This window comes from Salmo salar, chromosome ssa11, assembly GCF_905237065.1.
Source record: "Salmo salar chromosome ssa11, Ssal_v3.1, whole genome shotgun sequence".
NCBI classification, from domain to species: Eukaryota; Metazoa; Chordata; class Actinopteri; order Salmoniformes; family Salmonidae; genus Salmo; species Salmo salar.
This window is the reverse complement of record NC_059452.1, coordinates 80,803,363-80,823,820: the sequence shown is the minus strand read 5'-3', so window position 1 is coordinate 80,823,820 and position 20,458 is coordinate 80,803,363. Positions and strand designations below refer to the sequence as shown.

The following is a 20,458-nucleotide window of genomic DNA, read 5'->3' as shown; positions in this document are numbered from 1 at the left end:
AGGCAGCATTCACAGCATTTGTTCAAGGATGCTATTCTCCCATCTCCAGTTTGCCTCAAGAGCCTCTACAGCCTCAATCTTTCTCCTTCCCCTCAAATGAGAAGGTTACAAGCCCAGTATGAGTATGAAACTACCGTTGCTCGCTATTTAGAGCTACTCAAATTAGTTGTACAGGGGTGTATTTATGTAACTGATTGCGTAGGAGTGTGTGTGTGTGTGGTGACTAGGAGTGGTGTTCTGTTGTGTCCTGTGAGATGTGCAGTGTGTGTTTGTGTGTGTGTTTGTGTGTGTGTTTGTGTGTGTGTGTGTGTGTGTGTTTGTGTGTGTGTTTGTGTGTGTGTGCGAGCGTGCGTGCGTGCATGAGACTGAATTTTCTCTCTCTGTTGCTTTGCCTCAGCAACCTCATATAAGACACTATCTGACTATGAGAACACAGCCAGGAGCCTGTCTGTCTTTTTGTTTGTCTGTTTGTCTGTCTGCTGTGTGCTTCTGCTCAGTTTGATGCTTCTCCAGTCTGTCAACCTGATGGGCCTCAGTGATTTCACTACTGACCTGCACAGTTACACACTCTCACACACACAAACACACACATGCGCAAACTTTCACAGACACACAGACACGCAGAACTAAAGCAAAACACAATCCACCCCAATGTCTGTGTGCTGAACACTACAACACTAAAATTCCAGTAGGACAGCCCCGGTCCATTGTGCAGGGCCACATCTGGGTCACTGTGGTTCAGTGACAACGTGTCTCGTGGCCCCCAGAAAAACCAAACTCCCTGCCAGCCCAGCATTATGTCCATGTCAACACGCTGTACTGACGTGACGCCATGCAAACTCCAATCTAGACAGAGTGTCTTAGGCCAAAGTTGATTTGGATTGTTAACCCCAACGGATTGCAAACTGTTAGATAAGATGGGCTTGTGCTATGTCTATAAGCCATAAGCTTCAGACTGTATGGAAGTAGTTTTAAAGTGAGGATAACAGACTCCAGACTCTGGGGTGTTATTTTTAAGCGTGCAGGGCTGGAGGAGTCTCTCTCTTCATTTTCATTTTATCTCTTCATCAGATCTGTCTCTTCTCTCGTTATGGATGAATAATGCAGGTGAAAGAGACCTGGTTCTTCAGTCTCAGGAAACAGGGAAAACACTCTCTCTTTTCATCCTCTCGTTTCTTACACTGGTTTCCTCCTCATCGCTTCCCTTACATGTTAGATACTGTAGGACTGAGCTCCCAATGGCAAACACTTGGTTATATTAGTAGCGCCTAAAGGCTTTAATATAAATTCCCTAAATTTTCTTCTTTCTATCTATCATTGTTCCAGTGCCTTAATCCAATTTCACTATCCTAAAAATCTATACACACATAGTTTCAGTTTCACAACCAATTGAACGCTGTCTGTACGTCATTGCTCTTCTGTCATTCCTTTCCCTTGTTATTTTCCATGCTTTCTAATGTATTCTCTTTCTCTTTGTCTGTGTTGCAGTCTTTCCAAAAGAGCTGGCTACACACAGAACCCTATTTCAGCACCCGTCCCACTCTCCTCCCCTTGTCCTTCCATCTTCCCTCTCCCCCCGTTCTCCACACATCCATTCGCACACTCTCCTACCCCACACCCTGTCCTCTCCCTCTCGTCTCACTCACACACTTACCTGACACTCTCCCCCCATTTGTCACACCCCCATGTACAACACACCTCTATCTCTCCCTCTCCCTCCATCCACCTCTCTCTCCCACCCTCCCTCTCTCCAGGTGATTGTCTAGGGGAACAGACCTGAGGCAGTCTAGCAGTGATGCAGATCCTACACAGCCCGTGGATGGTATGCATGTCTGCAAGCTCTTCCTGAGGACAGACACACTGTGGATGCTTCTCTGTCTACCGTCCTGGATGGTTCCCTGAGGATGTTCCTCTGGAGTTCCTCTGTTCTTCTCTGGGTTCTCACAATGCTGTATGTGCTCTTCAATGTGCGGTCCAAATCTGATCCCAGACCAGTAGGGTCCTCTCTGTATGGTGGTTCTCTAGTCAGGATCCTCTATAGTCGAGTCAGTATGGTTTGTGTTGATTGCTGTCCTCTATGCAGCAACCACTAGGTATGGTCCTATCTGGATGGTCAACAGACAGTCAATGAGATGCACTAGAAACAATGATCTGTATGTGGTCAGCGCAGTCAACAATTAGATCCTCTATGAGTGGTCTTCAATGCTTCAATGTTCCCTTCAAGCCCTGTGTATGGGTCCTCAGAGTGCTGTGTATAGCTCTACACGACACTGTGTCCTCAGAGTGCTGTGTATGGCTCCTCACAACACTGTGTCCTCAGAGTGCTGTGTATGGCTCCTCACAACACCTGTGTCCTCAGAGTGCTGTGTATGGCTCCTCACAACACTGTGTCCTCAGAGTGCTGTGTATGGCTCCTCACAACACTGTGTCCTCAGAGTGCTGTGTATGGCTCCTCACATTACCGTGAGTCTTCCTAGCACTGTCCGGTCTTCTCTGCTCTGCGGAGAGAAGACGAGCGCTGTGCTCGCGGTGTGTGTGTCCGTGTGTGGGGGCTGGCGTCACAGAGGCGAGACTGGTGCTGGGTCGGCCTGCTCCAGCCACACTGCTCTTGGCATGGCTGCTCATGGGAACTCCACTCAGGAGAAGAATGGGAGGAAGTGCCCCCTCACCCCCCCACCCCCCCACCCTGAGCTCTGTCCGGGCCAGCCTGTTTTGCGCCGACCCTTGATAAGCCCAGAACAGCTTCCTGAGCCAGCAGTATGGAGCTGGGAGAAAGAGGTGAGAGAAACAGCTCACATACACACAGACATCTGATCATACTGTAGAGGTGGAAGCAGAGAAGAGCACTGGAAGTGAGCACTCATATACATAACATGTATGTTGTGCATACGGAGGTGGGAGAGAGTCTGTAGACGCTCAATAACACAGCCATGTACAATAGACACACTCCCATATCTTTATGAATTCCACCTACGCCATATTCACCCACATACACTAACAATAAACATCCAAGCAACTTCTTGTTGTGCTACTTTTGCACTGAAAGATGAAAGACACGCTGAAAAGATGAAGGCATAAAAACCATGTGAAGCAGTTCTACCGTCTTTGACCACAGAACACCGTCTGTCATTTTCAGACTATTCTACATGTTGAATCGCCACCGTTCGTCCACATACAGTGAGGGGAAAAAGTATTTGATCCCCTGCTGATTTTGTACGTTTGCCCACTGACAAAGAAATGATCAGTCTATAATTTTAATGGTAGGTTTATTTGAACAGTGAGAGACAGAATAACAACAAAAATATCCAGAAAAACGCATGTCAGAAATTTTATAAATTGATTTGCATTTTAATGAGGGAAATAAGTATTTGAACCCCTCTCAATCAGTGTCACGTCCTGACCAGTAAAAGAGGTTGTTTGTTATAGTAGTTTGGTCAGGGCGTGTCAGGGGGTGTTTGTTTAGAGTGTTTCGGGGTTTGTTGAGCTATGTTCTTTGTTAGTCTATTTCTATGTTAGTTCTAGTATGTCTATTTCTATGTGGTGTTTATTGGGTTGACCTTCAATTGGAAGCAGCTGCTCCTCGTTGCTTCTAATTGAAGGTCCTATTTAAGAGGGGTGTTTTTTCTATGGGATTTGTGGGTAGTTATTTCCTGTTTTGTGTTCGTGCACCTGACGGGACTGTTTAGTGTCGTTTGTTGTTTTTGTATACGTGTTTCTTTTGTTTTCCTTCTTTAATAAAATAAGAACATGAGTTTACACGTTCCCGCTGCGTTTTGGTCCAATCCCTACGACGCCCGTGACAATCAGAAAGATTTCTGTCTCCCAGGTGTCTTTTAAACAGGTAACGAGCTGAGATTAGGAGCACACTCTTAAAGGGAGTGCTCCTAAACGCAGCTTGTTACCTGTAAAAAAGACACCTGTCCACAGAAGCAATCAATCAATCAGATTCCAAACTCTCCACCATGGCCAAGACCAAAGAGCTCTCCAAGCATGTCAGGGACAAGATTGTAGACCTACACAAGGCTGGAATGGGCTACAAGACCATCGCCAAGCAGCTTGGTGAGGTCAGACATCTGATGAACTGACTTGTTGGAAAGGTTGCATCCTATGATGCTACCACATTGAAAGTCACTGAGCTCTTCAGTAAGGCCATTCTGCTGCTGCCAATGTTTGTTTATGGAGATTGCATGGCTGTGTGCTCGATTTTATTCACCTGTCAGCAACGGGTGTTGCTGAAATAGCCAAATCCACTAATTTGAAGGGGTGTCCACATACCTTTGTACATAAAGTGTACATTATCTTATTGTTATTGTGTTTCTGCTGCCTCCCAGCTAACACATGTTCCCACAACTTTAGAGAACATTCCCTTACGAGTCTCATTAGGTCATTAGCTAACGTTTTCATAGGAATGTTCCCATGATGTGCAAGGAATGTTTCCAAGAGACCATTCCCTTAATGTCAAAAATAACTTACCAAGAACGTGCTTAACATGTTCTTAAGATATCAATGTTCTAGACACTTTTCATGGGAACTTTGCAAGAATATTTCTGTGTATCAGTTGTCAGGACATCACCTGATTAAACCAAAGAAACATTCTCCCCCAAAATGTTATGGTTTCATTACACATTATTACTGTTGTCCAGCCGATCAAGACCCTGATTGATGGACCACTGATCCATTCGTAGCTCTTTGTCTGTTGGCAAGGGATACTCACACACACAGTACTTTTAACATACAGTTTCCAACTTATGATTCTCTCTAGTATTATTCTAACATTTCACATTCTTTAAATAAAGTGGTAATCCTAACTAACCTAAGACAAGGAATTTTTACTCGGTTTGAATGTCAGGAATTGTGAAAATTGAGTTTAAATGTATTTGGCTAAAGTGTATGTAAACTTCCGACTTCAACCGTAGATGAAACAACTTGTAAGCAATAGGGTGAATGCACTTTTAAGTAAATCTCAGCTCTGTTAAAAGTACACTCAATATTTTATTTTATTCATCATAGTGATTCAGGAGTGTCATGAAAACGGCTCAATATGCTATACAGATCCCCCTAAATTGCTGAAATAGGACAACCAAATCAATGATGAGAATAAACAGATTAACAAAAAACTGTCACGGGTATGGTGACGCAGTGGAGAGATTGGAGTACTGTAGACCAAGAGGTTATGAGTTCAAATCCCAGATGAGGACATGTTGAATAATAATTACTGTATAAATGAACATGCACAATGTAATTGCACGCTATGTAAGTTGAAAACACTATATGTTAACAGCAGTGTGTGTCCCTTGCCAACAGACAAAGAGATATGAATAGCTCAGTAGTTCACCTTGGCCACAGTAACAAGGTGTAATGAAAACATATTTCTTTAGGACCATCCTGACAACTGATACACAGAAATGTTCTTGCAATTTTCCCATGAAATATGTTTAAAACCTGAATATCTTACATTCTAAGCAGATGGTAACCATGTTCTATGTATATTGTGATGTTGATGGAATATTCTCCTAACCCACAGAAAACTGGACACATGAATGTTCTTGCAACGTTCCAATGAAACGTGTCTAGAACGTGAATATCTTTACATTACGGGTAACATTACAAAAATGTTATCTCTCCCTAGAATTGTTAGCTGGGCTTACACATACCTCTCACCTCACTATTTTTATTAAAATATTCTCTTTCACACACACTAACACAAAGTCCGTTTTCACACCTAGACACACTCTATTGAGACCTTCTCCCACTATCTGTACACTCCTGCAATCTCAGACCAGACACAAATCATGTTTGTTATGTTAGGTTATTTTATATTTCCTCTCCTTTTCCTGGAAATTCAGGTCTGCAAATGTGCTACTCTGGCAAACCCCTTTCCAGTTATCAAAACACCCTCCTATTTTTCTTTTTGTTTAACTACAGTGTGAGAGCTGGGAACAGCGGGGCTATGAAATCGATGAAAAATAACAACAAAATCCCAACTAGCACATTTAGTTCCTTGGAAGTTGTGGGAACGTATGTTTTTGGTTTAACATTGGTGGTGGGAACGAAGCCATACGTTTCCTGACAGGTAAAACAAAACATTTTTTAAACGTTTTGAGAACAGAAGTGAACATTTAGTCAGTTCTGGGAATGTTTATTTCCTTTACAGTTTTCCTGGGATGTTTTATTAATGCTCTGAGAACGGAAATTATTGGTTATTTGGAGGTTTTTTCAATAACTTCCTTTAAAGGTCGTCATTGTAAATAAGAATTTGTTCTTATCTGACTTGTCTAGTTAAATAAAGGTTAAAAACAACTTTCATTGAATATTTCAATAAGACTTTTAATAGCAATGCTAGCTTATTTTGAGTTAACTTTTTAAACTGCAAGCACAGATTGGACACATGGAAATTAATTTCCTTAGGCATTAATCATGCAAACACATTGACCAATGTGCCCTTGAGCAAGGCACTTTACCCTAATTGCTTCTGTAAGTTGCTCTGGATAAGAGCATCCGCCAAATTACTAAAATGTCAAATGTAATGTAAATGTTCTGTTAAAGTAATGAAATATCAATAAATGGTTCTCAGAACGTTATGTGCTATCTGGGATTGCTCTGTGTAGGAAAAATCAATTAATGTCGGCCAGAAAACTGGCAAATGTAACCCAGAGCGACCTCATTAATTTCCAACATGTCTCCGTTCCATTTATCCTTTAGTGGCTGGCTCACTCGAGGTTAACAGAGACAGAGAAAGAGAGAGGCCAAAGAGGAACCCATAGTGCACTGTCTCCACAATGCTAACAGACTGTCAGAAAAGACCATTCACCTCTTTACATCCCCTCTACTGGGCGTTTAGGGGGACTTTTCCCTGTTCTCCTTTTAAAGGGGGGAAGGTTACCCTTCCATCGCACACAAAAACATGTGAGAGCTCTTTCTCTTCATTTTCTATCCTTCTGTTCAGCTCTAAACAAGCAGAAGGATGGATTAGAGGGAGAGAGAGGCGAGTATTTGTAACGTCTTTGAGCCAGACAAGACGAACGGAGCGGCTCCTTTTTGGAGTGTGGGATCTTCCGACAGTTCGTTCTTCTCTCTCTCTCTCTCACTCAATCTCTCTCTCTCAACAGACAAGTTACGGAAAAGCCCAGAAAAGCCTTGAAAAGCAGAAAGCCCAACGGTTCCTCATTCAGCCTGTGAAAGTTATTTGCCCTTCTTTAAACTTGGTCCAAGGAGAACACCCCACAAAGACTCCTCAGTCAGGCATCAAGAGATGAGAGAAAGGGGAAAAGAGGGGGAGAGGGAGGGGTAGAGAAATGGGAGAGAGATGGAGGGAGGGAAAAGAGCATTCAAAAACTGATGTAAAAGTCTTTAATATAGAGTTACATTACAGAGACTTCCTGTTCCTCAGTGTTAGCTTTCAGCTCGTCATAGCCCCACTTCCAAATCCACACTAAAACAAACTGTTTGTTGCAGAACCAGGGTTGTGATCCAACAGTAAACATTTCAAGCAACAGAATGAGGAAAAGTTGATAGGGATTTGCAACTTGACATTTTTGTGTGCTACCAGAACCAGCATCAAATTCCGGTGTAGCCAGTGAATCAAACAGCACTGGATGTTTCTGATATGCAGATGTGACTTCTGTACCCAACATGTGTAGTTAAACCTGTCCACACACACACACGCACACACACACACACACACACACACACACACACACACACACACACACACACACACACACACACACACTTCTTTCACCACAGCTCCACGTCTCACACAGATACCCATACGTACAGTACATACAGGCACAAGACACATACAGAGAAAGTTCCAAAAGATTCCCTCACCGTTAAGCATTGCATATTCTCAGGTCTTGTGGTCTCGGGGGCAGCACCATGGTTTGACAACGCAGCCTCTGAAAGAAAGACAAAAGAGTCACGGGCTGAGACACTGCATTTAGAGAACATCTCAGCCTCTGTCTCTGGACCCTCAGGGTACCAACTCGGGGACTCCCTCTTCTTCTCAACAAGGTGCTGCCAAAAAAAATCCTCAATATATTGCAGATGCAAGATAATGTCCCAAATTTGATGCTGACAAAAAAAGTCCCCCAAACGTTTCTCTGTATGTTACAAGCCAATGGATTAAGCCTGTCCTGGGCTGCCTTGGTGTGTGTTGAGGAAGGAGCATCAGTTAGGACCCCTCTAATAAGGCACAAACAGAACTACTAACTCTGGGGAAACTCTGCGCCCAACTAGCCAAAAGAGGAGAAGAGCACAAGAGAGGGAGGGAAGCAGGGAGGGGGTAAAAAGAAAAGGAACTTCCCTCTCACTCCATTATCCCTCCTTCGAGGGCTCCTGTGAGGTTACCATGGTGACGGGAGCCTCGCCCCAGCCTCAATGTCCTTTTAACCATTCCTCATAAAGGCAGCATTCAGCTGGCCCACAATGCTGATGCCTGCTCCCCCCCTCCCTCCCTCCCTCCCTCCCTCCCTATACATATAGCTGCAAATCTCTCTCCCTCCCTCTCCCTCTCCTTTTACACTGAGCTGTATCTATCTCCCTGTCGTCACTCTAAACAGATACACTCTCTCTTACATTCTTATGCTCTTTGCCATTCTAGCTCTTTCCTGCTCTATATTTCACTATCTTTCTCTCCCCTTCTCTCTCTCCCTCTCATTCCTCACGCAGATGGTGAGATTTCAAACTCATGCACCCCATAGAAACACCCTCCCCTTCATCTCTCCAGCATTGCGTTAGCCTCGTGAGGAGTTCATAATCGTGTTAGCATTCACACACACACAGACACAAACATCAATAAAACACAGAAGCACACACACACACACACACACACACACACACACACAGACACAAACATCAATAAAACACAGAAGCACACACACACACACACACACACACACACACACACACACACACACACACACACACACACACACACACACAGACTGTCCTGCCACAGTTAGTTATCCTACAGCTTCTTCGTTCACATTCTACCATCCCGCAGGCGGGTTGCCGGGGTAACGGGGCAAGCTTCAAACAGGAGCCTGAGGGTTCAGACACTTTAATCCCAACTCCCCAGAGAGCCAACCTGCACACCCATCGGCCCTTTGTTTGGATAACCATTAATCACACAGAGTGAACAACGTAAAACACCAAATAATGCAGAGCAGAATGTCGTCGATACCCGCTAATTATAGAAAAGAGCCGTTAAATTCTACAACCACCTAAAAGGAAGTGATTCCCAAACCTTCCATAACAAAGCCATCACCTATAGAGAGATGAACCTGTAGAAGAGTCCCCTAAGCAAGCTGGTCCTGAGGCTCTGTTCACAAACAGACACCACAGAGCCCCAGGACAGTAACAATAAGACCCAAACAAATCATGAGAAAACAAAAACATAATTACTTGACATATTGGAAAGAATTAACAAAAAAACAGAGCAAACTAGCTCTCAAGAGAAGATAGGCTATGTGCACACTGCCCACAAAATGAGGTGGAAACTGAGCTGCACTTCCTGACCTCCTGCCAAATGTATGACCATATTAAAGACACCTTTTCCCTCAGATTACACAGACCCACAAAGAATTCGAAAACAAATCCAATTTTGATAAACTCCCATATCTATTGGGTGAAACACCACAGTGTGCAATCACAGCAGCAAGATTTGTGACCTGTTACCACAAGAAAAGGGCAACCAGTGAAGAACAAACACCATTGTAAATACAACCCATATTAATTTGTTTTCCCTTTTCTCCTTTAACTATTTGCACATCGCTACAACACTGTATATAGACATAATACGACATTTGAAATGTCTTTATTCTTTTGGAACTTGTGTGAGTGTAATATTTACTGTTCACTTTTTATTGTTTATTTCACTTTTGTTTATCCATTTCACTTGCTTTGGCAATGTTAACATGTGTTTCCCATGCCATTAAAGCCCCTTGAGTTGAATTGAGAGAAAGAGAGAGAGCGAGAGAAAGAGAAAGAGCGAACGAGAGAGAGAGAGACAGAGAGGTGTGAGGACAAAGAGTAGTGTTGGCCATTGGCCACAGTTAGTCAGTCTTGCCACAGAGCTGCCCAGCCATAAAACATCTCTCTCCCCAAGTAGCATGGAACTCTCTTGACATCACTCTCACTCTCTTGACATCCTGGCCCTCCTTTCACACCACAAACAAATAAACACTTGATGGAGAGAATGAAGGAACATTCTCTTCATCAAGCAGACTTCTTTCACAGTCGTTTTTTAAGATCATGATTGAGAATCCAAGATGGCGTAGTAGTCGGACGTGTGTTTGTCTTGTCCCGTTTCATCGTTTTTTTTGTATATATTTTAATCTCACCCACCTCACACAATGTGGTATGGATCTGCTATTTTTATACCTTATAACTCCATCAGAAGCTAGCCAGCTAACTAGCTAGTAGTCATTAGCGGTCTTCACCTTTAGCTCGGACACCAGCCAGCTTTAGCTCGGTCAATACCTGCCAGTCTGCACATCGCGATATCAACCCAGAGCATATGGGACTGCTTTTCTCTACCACATCATCGGATTCCTATCGCAAGCTCTGGACCATTACACCGGATCATCGCAGCTAACTAGCTGTAACCGAATAGTTATTGCTGGCTAACTCCTCTGTCCCGAAGTAAGAACCAGTTAGCCTTGAGCTAGCCTCGAGCTAGGCCCATCTCCCGGCTAGCCGATGAATGTATACCAGCTAACTCTTGGGCTACAAAACGTCTTTTGCCAATTGGCCAGGACCCTTTATTGTTGACACCGAGCCCCGCCGTAATCGTCCGATGTGGCTTCAACAGGCTTTTCCGTTGCGATGTCGCCGAAGACCCATCTGCTAGCCCCGGCCTGCTAGCTTTCTGAACGCCATGTCTCCCGCTCGCCTAGCATAGTAGCAACTACCGAACGGCTCCCTGATTCACCTATTGCTGCTCATTGGACCCTATGATCACTCGGCTACACAGCTGATGCCTGCTGGACTGTTCACTAACACGGTACCTCATGTTTTTTATCTGTCGGCCCCAGCCTCGAACTCAGGTCCTGTGTGTACCGAACTGACCCTCTCTGCCAATTCATTGCCATTTACCCGTTGTTGTCTTAGCTCTCCCGATCAACACCTGTGATAGCTTTATGCCTCTCTCTAATGTCAATATGCCTTGTCTACTGAAGTTTTGGTTAGTTCTTATTGTTTAATTTCACTGTAGAGCCCCCAGTCCCGCACATGCAGAGACCTCACCTGGCTTAATTGGTGCCTCCAGAGATGCAACCTCGCTCATCGTCACTCAATGCCTAGGTTTACCTCCACTGTACTCACACCCTACCATACCCTTGTCTGTACATTATGCCCTGAATCTATTCTACCACGCCTAGAAATCTGCTCCTTTTATTCTCTGTTCCCAACGCACTAGACGACCAGTTCTTATAGCCTTTGTCCGCACCCTTATCCTACTCCTCCTCTGTTCCTCTGGTGATGTAGAGGTTAACCCAGGCCCTGTAGCCCCCAGTACTACACCTATTCCCCAGGCGCTCTCATTTGTTGACTTCTGTAACCGTAAAAGCCTTGGTTTCATGCATGTTAACATCAGAAGCCTCCTCCCTAAGTTTGTTTTATTCACTGCATTAGCACACTCAGCCAACCCTGATGTCCTAGCCGTGTCTGAATCCTGGCTTAGGAAAGCCACCAAAAATTGGGAAATTTCCATCCCCAACTACAACATTTTCCGTCAAGATAGAACTGCCAAGGGGGGTGGAGTTGCAATCTACTGCAGAGTTAGCCTGCAGAGTTCTGTCATACCATCCAGGTCTGTGCACAAACAGTTCGAGCTTCTACTTTTAAAAATCCACCTTTCCAGAAATAAGTCTCTCACTGTTGTCGCTTGCTATAGACCCCCCTCAGCCCCCAGCTGTGCCCAGGACACTATATGTGAATTGATTGCCTCCATCTATCTTCAGAGTTCATACTGTTAGGTGACCTAAACTGGGATATGCTTAACACCCCGGCCATCCTATAATCTAAGCTAGATGCACTCAATCTGACACACATTATCAAGGAACCTACCAGGTGCAACCCTAAATCCGTAAACATGGGCACCCTCATAGATATCATCCTGACCAACGTGCCCTCTAAATACACCTCTGCTGTCTTCAACCAGGATCTCAGTGATCACTGCCTCATTGCCTGCGTCTGTAATGGGTCCGCGGTCAAACGATCACCCCTCATCACTGTCAAACGCTCCCTAAAACACTTCAGTGAGCAGGCCTTTCTAATCGACCTGGCCCGGGTATCCTGGAGGGATATTGACCTCATCCCGTCAGTAGAGGTCGCCTGGTAGATCTTTGAAAGTGCTTTCCTCACCATCTTAAGTAAGCATTCCCCATTCAAAAAATGTTGAACAAAGAACAGATATAGCCCTTGGTTCACTCCAGACTTGACTGCCCTTGACCAGCACAAAAACATCCTGTGGCGTACTGCATTAGCATCGAATAGCCCCCGCGATATGCAACTTTTCTGGGAAGTCAGGAACCAATATACACAGTCAGATAGGAAAGCATATGTTAGCTTTTCAAACAGAAATTTTCATCCTGTAGCACTAATTCCAAAAGGTTTGGGGACACTGTAAAGTCCATGGAGAATAAGAGCACCTCCTCTGAGCTGCCCACTGCACTGAGGCTAATCTACGATAATCGAGAATTTCAAAAAGCATTTTTCTACAGCTGGCCATGCTTTCCACCTGGCTACCCCTAACCCAGCTAACAGCTCTGCACCCCCTGCAGCAACTTGCCCAAACCACCCCCACCCACCACCCCCCGCTTCTCCATCACCCAAATCCAGATAGCTGATGTTCTGAAAGAGCTGCAAAAACTGGACCCCTACAAATCAGCTGGGCTAGACAATCTGGACCCTCTCTTTCTAAAATGATCCGCCAAAATTGTTGCAACCCCTATTACTAGCCTGTTCAACCTCTCTTTCGTATCGTCTGAGATCCCTGAAGATTGGAAAGCTGCCGCGGTCATCCCCCTCTTCAAAGGGGGAGACACTCTAGACCCAAACTGTTACAGATCTATATCCATCCTGCTCTGATTTTCTAAAGTCTTCGAAAGCCAAGTTAACAAACAGATCACCGACCATTTCGAATCCCACCGTACCTTCTCCACTATGCAATCTGGTTTCAGAGCTGGTCATGGGTGCACCTCAGCCACACTCAAGGTCCTAAACAATATCATAACGGCCATCGATAAAAGACAGTACTGTGCAGCCATCTTCATCGACCTGGCCAAGGCTTTCGACTCTGTCAATCACCACATTCTCATCGGCAGACTCAATAGCCTTGGTTTCTGAAATGACTGCCTCACCTGGTTCACCAACTACTTCTCAGATAGAGTTCACTGTGTCAAATTGGAGGGTGTGTTGTTCGGACCTCTGGCAGTCTCTATGGGGGTGCCACAGGGTTCAATCCTCGGGCCAACTCTTTTCTCTGAATACATCAATGATGTCACACTGCTGGTGATTCTCTGATCCACCTCTACGCAGATGACACAATTCTGTATAGATCTGGCCCTTCTTTGGACACTGTGTTAACAAACCTCCAAACGAGCTTCAATGCCATACAACACTCCTTCTGTAGCCTCCAACTGCTCTTAAATGCTAGTAAAACTAAATGCATGCTCTTCAACCGATTGCTGCCCACACCCGCCCGCCCTATTAGCATCACTACTCTGGACAGTTCTGACTTAGAATATGTGGACTGTAAACTCTCCTTCCAGACTCACATTAATCATCTCCAATCCAAAATTAAATCTAGAATCGGCTTCCTATTTCGCAACAAAGCCTCCTTCACTCATACTGCCAAACAAACCATCGTAAAACTGACTATCCTACCAATCGTTGACTTCAGCGATGTAATTTACAAAATAGCTTCCAACACTCTACTCAGCAAATTGGATGTAGTCTATCACAGTGCCATCTGTTTTGTCACCAAAGCCCCATATACTACCCACCACTGCGACCTGTATGCTCTCGTTGGCTGGCCCTCGCTACATATTCATCACCAAACCCACTGGCTCCAGGTCATCTATAAGTCTCTGCTAGGTTAAGCCCGCCTTATCTCAGCTCACTGGTCACCATAGCAACACCCAATCATAGCACGCGCTCCAGCAGGTATATTTCACTGGTCATCCCAATAGCCAACACCTTCTTTGGCCGCCTTTCCTTCCTGCTGCTAATGACTGGAACGAATTGCCAAAATCACTGAAGCTGGAGACTTATATCTCCCTCACTAACTTTAAGCATCAGCTGTCAGAGCACCTTACCGGTCACTGCAACTGTACACAGCCTTCTGTAAATATCCCACCCAACTACCTCATCCCCATATTGTTATTTATTTTTCTTGCTCTTTTGCACCCCAGTATCTCTACTTGCACATCATCTTCTGCACATCTATCACTTCAGTGTTAATGCTAAATTGTAATTATTTTGCCACTATGGCCTATTTATTGCCTTACCTCCCTAATCTTACTATATTTGCACACACTGTACATAGATGTTTCAATTGTGTTATTGACTGCACGTTTGTTTATCTATCCCATGTGTAACTCTGAGTTGTAGTTGTTGTCGTACTACTTTGCTTTATCTTGGCCAGGTTGCAGTTGTAAATGAGAACTTGTTCTCAACTGACCCACCTGGTTAAATAAAGGTGAAATAAATAAAAAATAATAATAATCACCTCAAGCGTGAGGACATAATGTTGTTTCCACGTCATTTCAACAACAAAAAAATCAATGCAGTGACGTTGAATCTACATGGAAAACTGAGTGGATTTGCTAAAAGTCACCATTGTAAGGGAATTTCGTATTTTTTTCACCCAACTTTTAACCTAAATCCAATGTTGATTTCACGTTGAATTCACGTTAGTTATCAACTCAACCAAATGTAAATAATAACTAGACGTTGAAATGACATCTGTGCCGAGTGGGTGTGGTGTCAATGGGAGAGGGGGGGTGTTGAAAACACTGTGACACTGACACAATTAAGTGTCTGATGAGCTGTCATGGCTCGAAAGAGCCCGACATCAAAAAAGTGTGGCAGACATAGCAGATACCTCTTGTCTCTACTAATATGGCTGAAATCAACATATATACATAAATGTATTGGCAGAACCATAGGGGCTAATCTGAGCTGAGTGTGAGAAATGATGTTTCAATCAAATTAAAAACCTTCTGAAGACTAAACAAGTAAACAAGATTAAACTGAACACATGCACACACACTCCCCCTCTCGCCCGCTCTATCGCTGACCCTGTGTGAGGCAGTTTTAAAATGTGGCTGTGAATTGGAGCGGTGGGGAGAGCAGCTTCAGCATATTGACAGTACACTCTTGTGTCCCTCTTAGGGCAAGATACATCTGGCTGAGTGACGCTTTGAAAAGGACACATTGTCACAAATGTCTCTTCCTCCCCATCAGAGAATGCTACCTCTGGTCAAAGGGGTCAAAGCAGAGGCTGCACCAGAGAGAGAGAGAGACAGAGACAGAGACAGAGAGACAGAGACAGAGACAGAGAGAGAGAGAGAGAGAGAGAGAGAGAGAGAGAGAGAGAGAGAGAGAGAGAGAAAGAAAACACATTAACCACCAGTGCCTTCAATAAAGTAACCCATCAGATGCTTACTCACGCGTTACCTGTCAAGAGGTCTAATTTCCAGGATGTGACGGGTGAACCCTGCATACTGGGTAAATCAAGGGAAAGTAGGACATGAAAACATGCAGGCAAACGCCGAGAGATGGAATGAAACAGTATTTCCCCCGGAGCCCAAAGACACAGCTATACGGCAGAGAAAAAAAGACAGGAAAGCACACACAGACATACACAGAGTGACGGTCGGGATGAAATGCAATTTGGTTATGGTTGGGTTGACTGCACAAAAATGGTCCACTCTGAAGCAAAAGCTGGGGAGCTGAAAACGACTCGAAGATGATGACACCCCCAGAGCAAACAGATAGATGAACATAACGCAGCGGACGCACAAATTAACGACAGAGAGACAGACATGCAGTGTTTCTGCCCACCAAACTGAGGGTGACTGACTCATCATGCCACACGGGGTGACGCAACGTGACGGTTACATTTAGGGTGACCGGACGGACTGCAGCTTTTGTGATTGACATGTTTCGGTTTTACATACTGTACTGTACGGGGATATTATAGATATTGTACGATGGCACTACCTTGATGCTATGAAAGGCAACCAATAAAAAAAAACGTATATAGGCCTGAACATTATATTGTTAAAAGGGACAGCTGAAAGCAAGTGAGAAAATGTGACACAGGTGAAAACAGATGTGAAAGTGATGAAGAGAGACAGACAAATGAGACAGATCAGGGAGACAAAGAGGAAGGGAGTGGAAAAGTGACAGAGCCTAAGCGAACTGTCTTGGGTTCGGTGTCTCACTCCCTTGGTGACATGGCACATGAACATGACATCATCACCAACAGGAGTTTAGCCATTGGCGAGCCCCAGAATGACTCCATAGACTCTGACAGCTCTCCGATTCTCCCTGATTAGCCTAGTTGGTTCCAGGTCTAACAGTCAGTTTACAGATATAAGCTTAGGGTTTTTAGTATACAAAAACAAAACAAAAAGTACAACATATTTAAGGAAGTTTTCATATCGATACATATGAGAGGATCAATTATGAGAGCCTACATGATGATGATGGTTGGAGAAACAAAATAAAAACAATGGGTTGAGTTTTGTGTATTTTATAGTTCAACAGGGCAGGAAATGGACAGAGGAGAGGACAGAGGAGAGGAAGTGACCTATTAGGATGGGAAATTTCACTTTGGATCAACTGGACAGTAGCCTGAGGCTTGTGTTACCCTTTAGTCAGATACGCATCATTGCAAACCTGAGTCATATACACAGTCTCTCTCACACTCTATCTTTGGCCCTCTCTTGCACACACACACCCGCACACACGCACACAACCACAGGCACACACGCACAAATAAACAAACACAGTCTTCTCACAGCAGGGGGAAAGAAACAGCTCATTGAACCTCTGATTGAACTAATTTGCGGTAACACCTTTGAAATGTGAGGACATACTAGCTCTATGTGACACAGGGGAGATATTATTGATGCTTGACATTTACTATAATTTCATATAAATATCTTATCTGCAGATTAAAAGGCATTTCAAGCCATCTGTTAAAGGCCAGCAACAAAACAATTGAATAATATGCAGTAGAAAGGTCTCGTGTTTCAGTAGGCATTGATGGACAAAAGTGTGAAATATCAAATTTAATGTGGTCCCCTATGTTGTTGTCTAGAGCAGAGATAGGCAACTCTGATGTGGGTGGGGGTGTCGTAGGGTTGAGACCAAAACGCAGCGGGTATATGTACACTCATCTTCTTTTATTAGGACAAAGAAGGGAAACCAAAACAAACACGTATACAAAAACACAATGACGATCGACAGTCCTGTAAGGCATAAAGCTAAACACGGAAATAACTTCCCACAAAGTGACAGGTGAAAACAGGCTCCCTAAGTATGACTCTCAATCAGCAACAACGATGTACAGCTGTTCCTGATTGAGAGTCATACCAGGCCAACACAGAAATACAAAACTAGAACAGCCCCTTAGAAATACAAACACAAGAACATACCCAACACCCCAGAACACATAAATCAACTACCCCCTCTACATCGACACTTACACCAATAAACCCCAGAAACACTCTACACAAAATATCCCTCTATCTAAACACATACACAAAACCATGAAAACAAATACCCTCTACCACGTCCTGACCAAACTACAACAACAAATAGACCCCTTTACTGGTCAGGACGTGACAGGGGGCCACAAAAAATATGAGAGTGACTAAAAAAATCAATGGGGGCACCCAGGTTGGTAATTAGACCATGATTATTACAAGTTTAGATAGCCGCTAGACTAATTTACCAATATGAAAAACTGAGAAAAACTGCTGATGCACAAACAAATGATATTCTACCTTGCACCCATGTTTGTCCTCTGTAGTTGCATGCCTTTCTTTGTTTGCTGAAATCCATACTTTTTCAACAAACGTTAATCAAGTGACTGCTTGCTCAAAAACGGCAACTCAGCGCAAATGTGCATGTGCCAATTGAATCTCAACAAGAAAACAGTCGGTGGTGGTCGTATTTGATTAATGTTAATTGAGAAAGTATGGATTTCAGCAAACAGAGGACAAACACAGAGGACGAACATAGTACAAGGTAAGCGTTTAATAAATTCTAAACTTTGTAGGGGTCTCTAATTTAACCATTCTCCTATTTGTTTAAAATGCAATTGCGTACTACTACAGTGGTAAATATTCAAATAAAATATTATTCCAAATTAAACTAACACCCCCGCCTCTCTGTCATGGTTTAAACCAGGGACAGTTGGTTCAGGTTCTTTCAATCAAATTCATCTCTCTAGTCCGCCTGTCTTCCTCTGTCTTAAGCTTTCGCTAGCAAACTTTCAACATTATCAACTGGGTCCAGCCCACTAGCAAACTTTCAACATTATCAACTGGGTCCAGCCCACTAGCAAACATTCAGCATTATCAACTAAGTCCAGCCCACTAGAAAACTTTCAACATTATCAACTAAGTCCAGCCCACTAGCAAACTTTCAACATTATCAACTAAGTCCAGCCCACTAGCAAACTTTCAACATTATCAACTAAGTCCAGCCCACTAGCAAACTTTCAACATTATCAACTGGGTCCAGCCCACTAGCAAACTTTCAACATTGTTTCAACTGGGCCCTCAGATTCCTGCTCTGATGAGCTCGGGACAGACTCAGCTGTATTTGCAACCCGTGTTTCAGCCCCCTTTCAGGTGCCCCGACTTTTCTTTTTACAAAAAAGGTCAATTTGTCAGCAAGATGCATCAATTTATTTGGGATACAAGAGTGTATTGGCACAGTGCACTGTTTGAACGCTGGAATTAGTTTGGCATGGACAACGAAGTGATTTGTTTGACAATCAGATGAAAACATCATGACTGGTTGTGTTCATGCCACATTAAAAGGTAATACATGTTTACCGTTAAAAGACATGTCTTCCTACTATTAGGCCCATAATAAAATCACAAATAGGAAGTCCTGTGGAAAAAAATACAGACCCCCCGAATGTCACGGTATAATTCACACTCTGGTGTTGATTGTGATCTATGATGGATTGCCACATCAAAATTCAGATTCATCTTTGTCATTCCTCTCGTGTTCACAATGCCAGACGCAACTGACTGTAGAGAAGTGGGTTGGGTAGGTGTGTAAATGTTTCAGCACTTCAGGGGAGGACAGTGTGTGTGCATGCCTGATTACGTGTTTACTCACTGCATACAGATGACACACTTTCCTCCACACTCTGCTGTATGGGCACATGTAGAGACCATCTGACCTAACAACATCTGAGGGAAATGCACTAGACATGGTTAAGTTCACTAGACATTATTAAGTTCACTAGACATGGTTAAGTTCACTAGACATTATTAAGTTCACTAGACATGGTTAAATGTACTAGACATGGTTAAGTTCACTAGACATGGTTAAGTTCACTAGACATGGTTAAGTTCACTAGACATGGTTAAATGTACTAGACATGGTTAAGTGCACTAGACATGGTTAAGTTCACTAGACATGGTTAAGTTCACTAAACATGGTTAAGTTCACTAGACATGGTTAAATGTACTAGACATGGTTAAGTTCACTAGACATGGTTAAGTTCACTAGACATGGTTAAATGTACTAGACATGGTTAAGTTCACTAGACATGGTTAAGTTCACTAAACATGGTTAAATGTACTAGACATGGTTAAGTTCACTAGACATGGTTAAATGTACTAGACATGGTTAAATGTACTAGACATGGTTAAGTTCAATAGACATGGTTAAGTTCACTAGACATGGTTAAGTTCACTAGACATGGTTAAGTTCACTAAACATGGTTAAATGTACTAGACATGGTTAAGTTCACTAGACATGGTTAAGTTCACTAAACATGGTTAAATGTACTAGACATGGTTAAGTTCACTAAACATGGTTAAATGTACTAGACATGGTTAAGTTCACTAAACATGGTTAAATGTACTAGACATGGTTAAGTTCACTAGACATGGTTAAATGTACTAGACATGGTTAAATGTACTAGACATGGTTAAGTTCACTAGACATGGTTAAGTTCACTAGACATGGTTAAGTTCACTAGACATGGTTAAATGTACTAGACATGGTTAAGTTCACTAGACATGGTTAAGTTCACTAGACATGGTTAAGTGTACTAGACATGGTTAAATGTACTAGACATGGTTAAATGTACTAGACATGGTTAAGTTCACTAGACATGGTTAAGTTCACTAGACATGGTTAAGTTCACTAGACATGGTTAAGTTCACTAAACATGGTTAAATGTACTAGACAT

General features: G+C 43.4%; 1 protein-coding gene across 3 annotated transcripts in view; it reads right to left on the bottom strand.

Moving 5' to 3' along the window:
- LOC106563272 (regulator of G-protein signaling 3) overlaps positions 1-20,458 on the bottom strand; it is a 199,267-nt gene that overhangs the window by 167,920 nt on the left and 10,889 nt on the right. For 2 of the 3 annotated variants that reach the window (XM_014128717.2, XM_014128719.2), the window contains exon 2: positions 7,831-7,898. In XM_014128717.2, the coding sequence (XP_013984192.2) occupies positions 7,831-7,898 (68 nt within the window). Of the gene's footprint in view, positions 1-1,776; positions 2,581-7,830; positions 7,899-20,458 lie in introns of those variants that run through there. The other variant, XM_014128718.2, reaches the window with a different exon arrangement.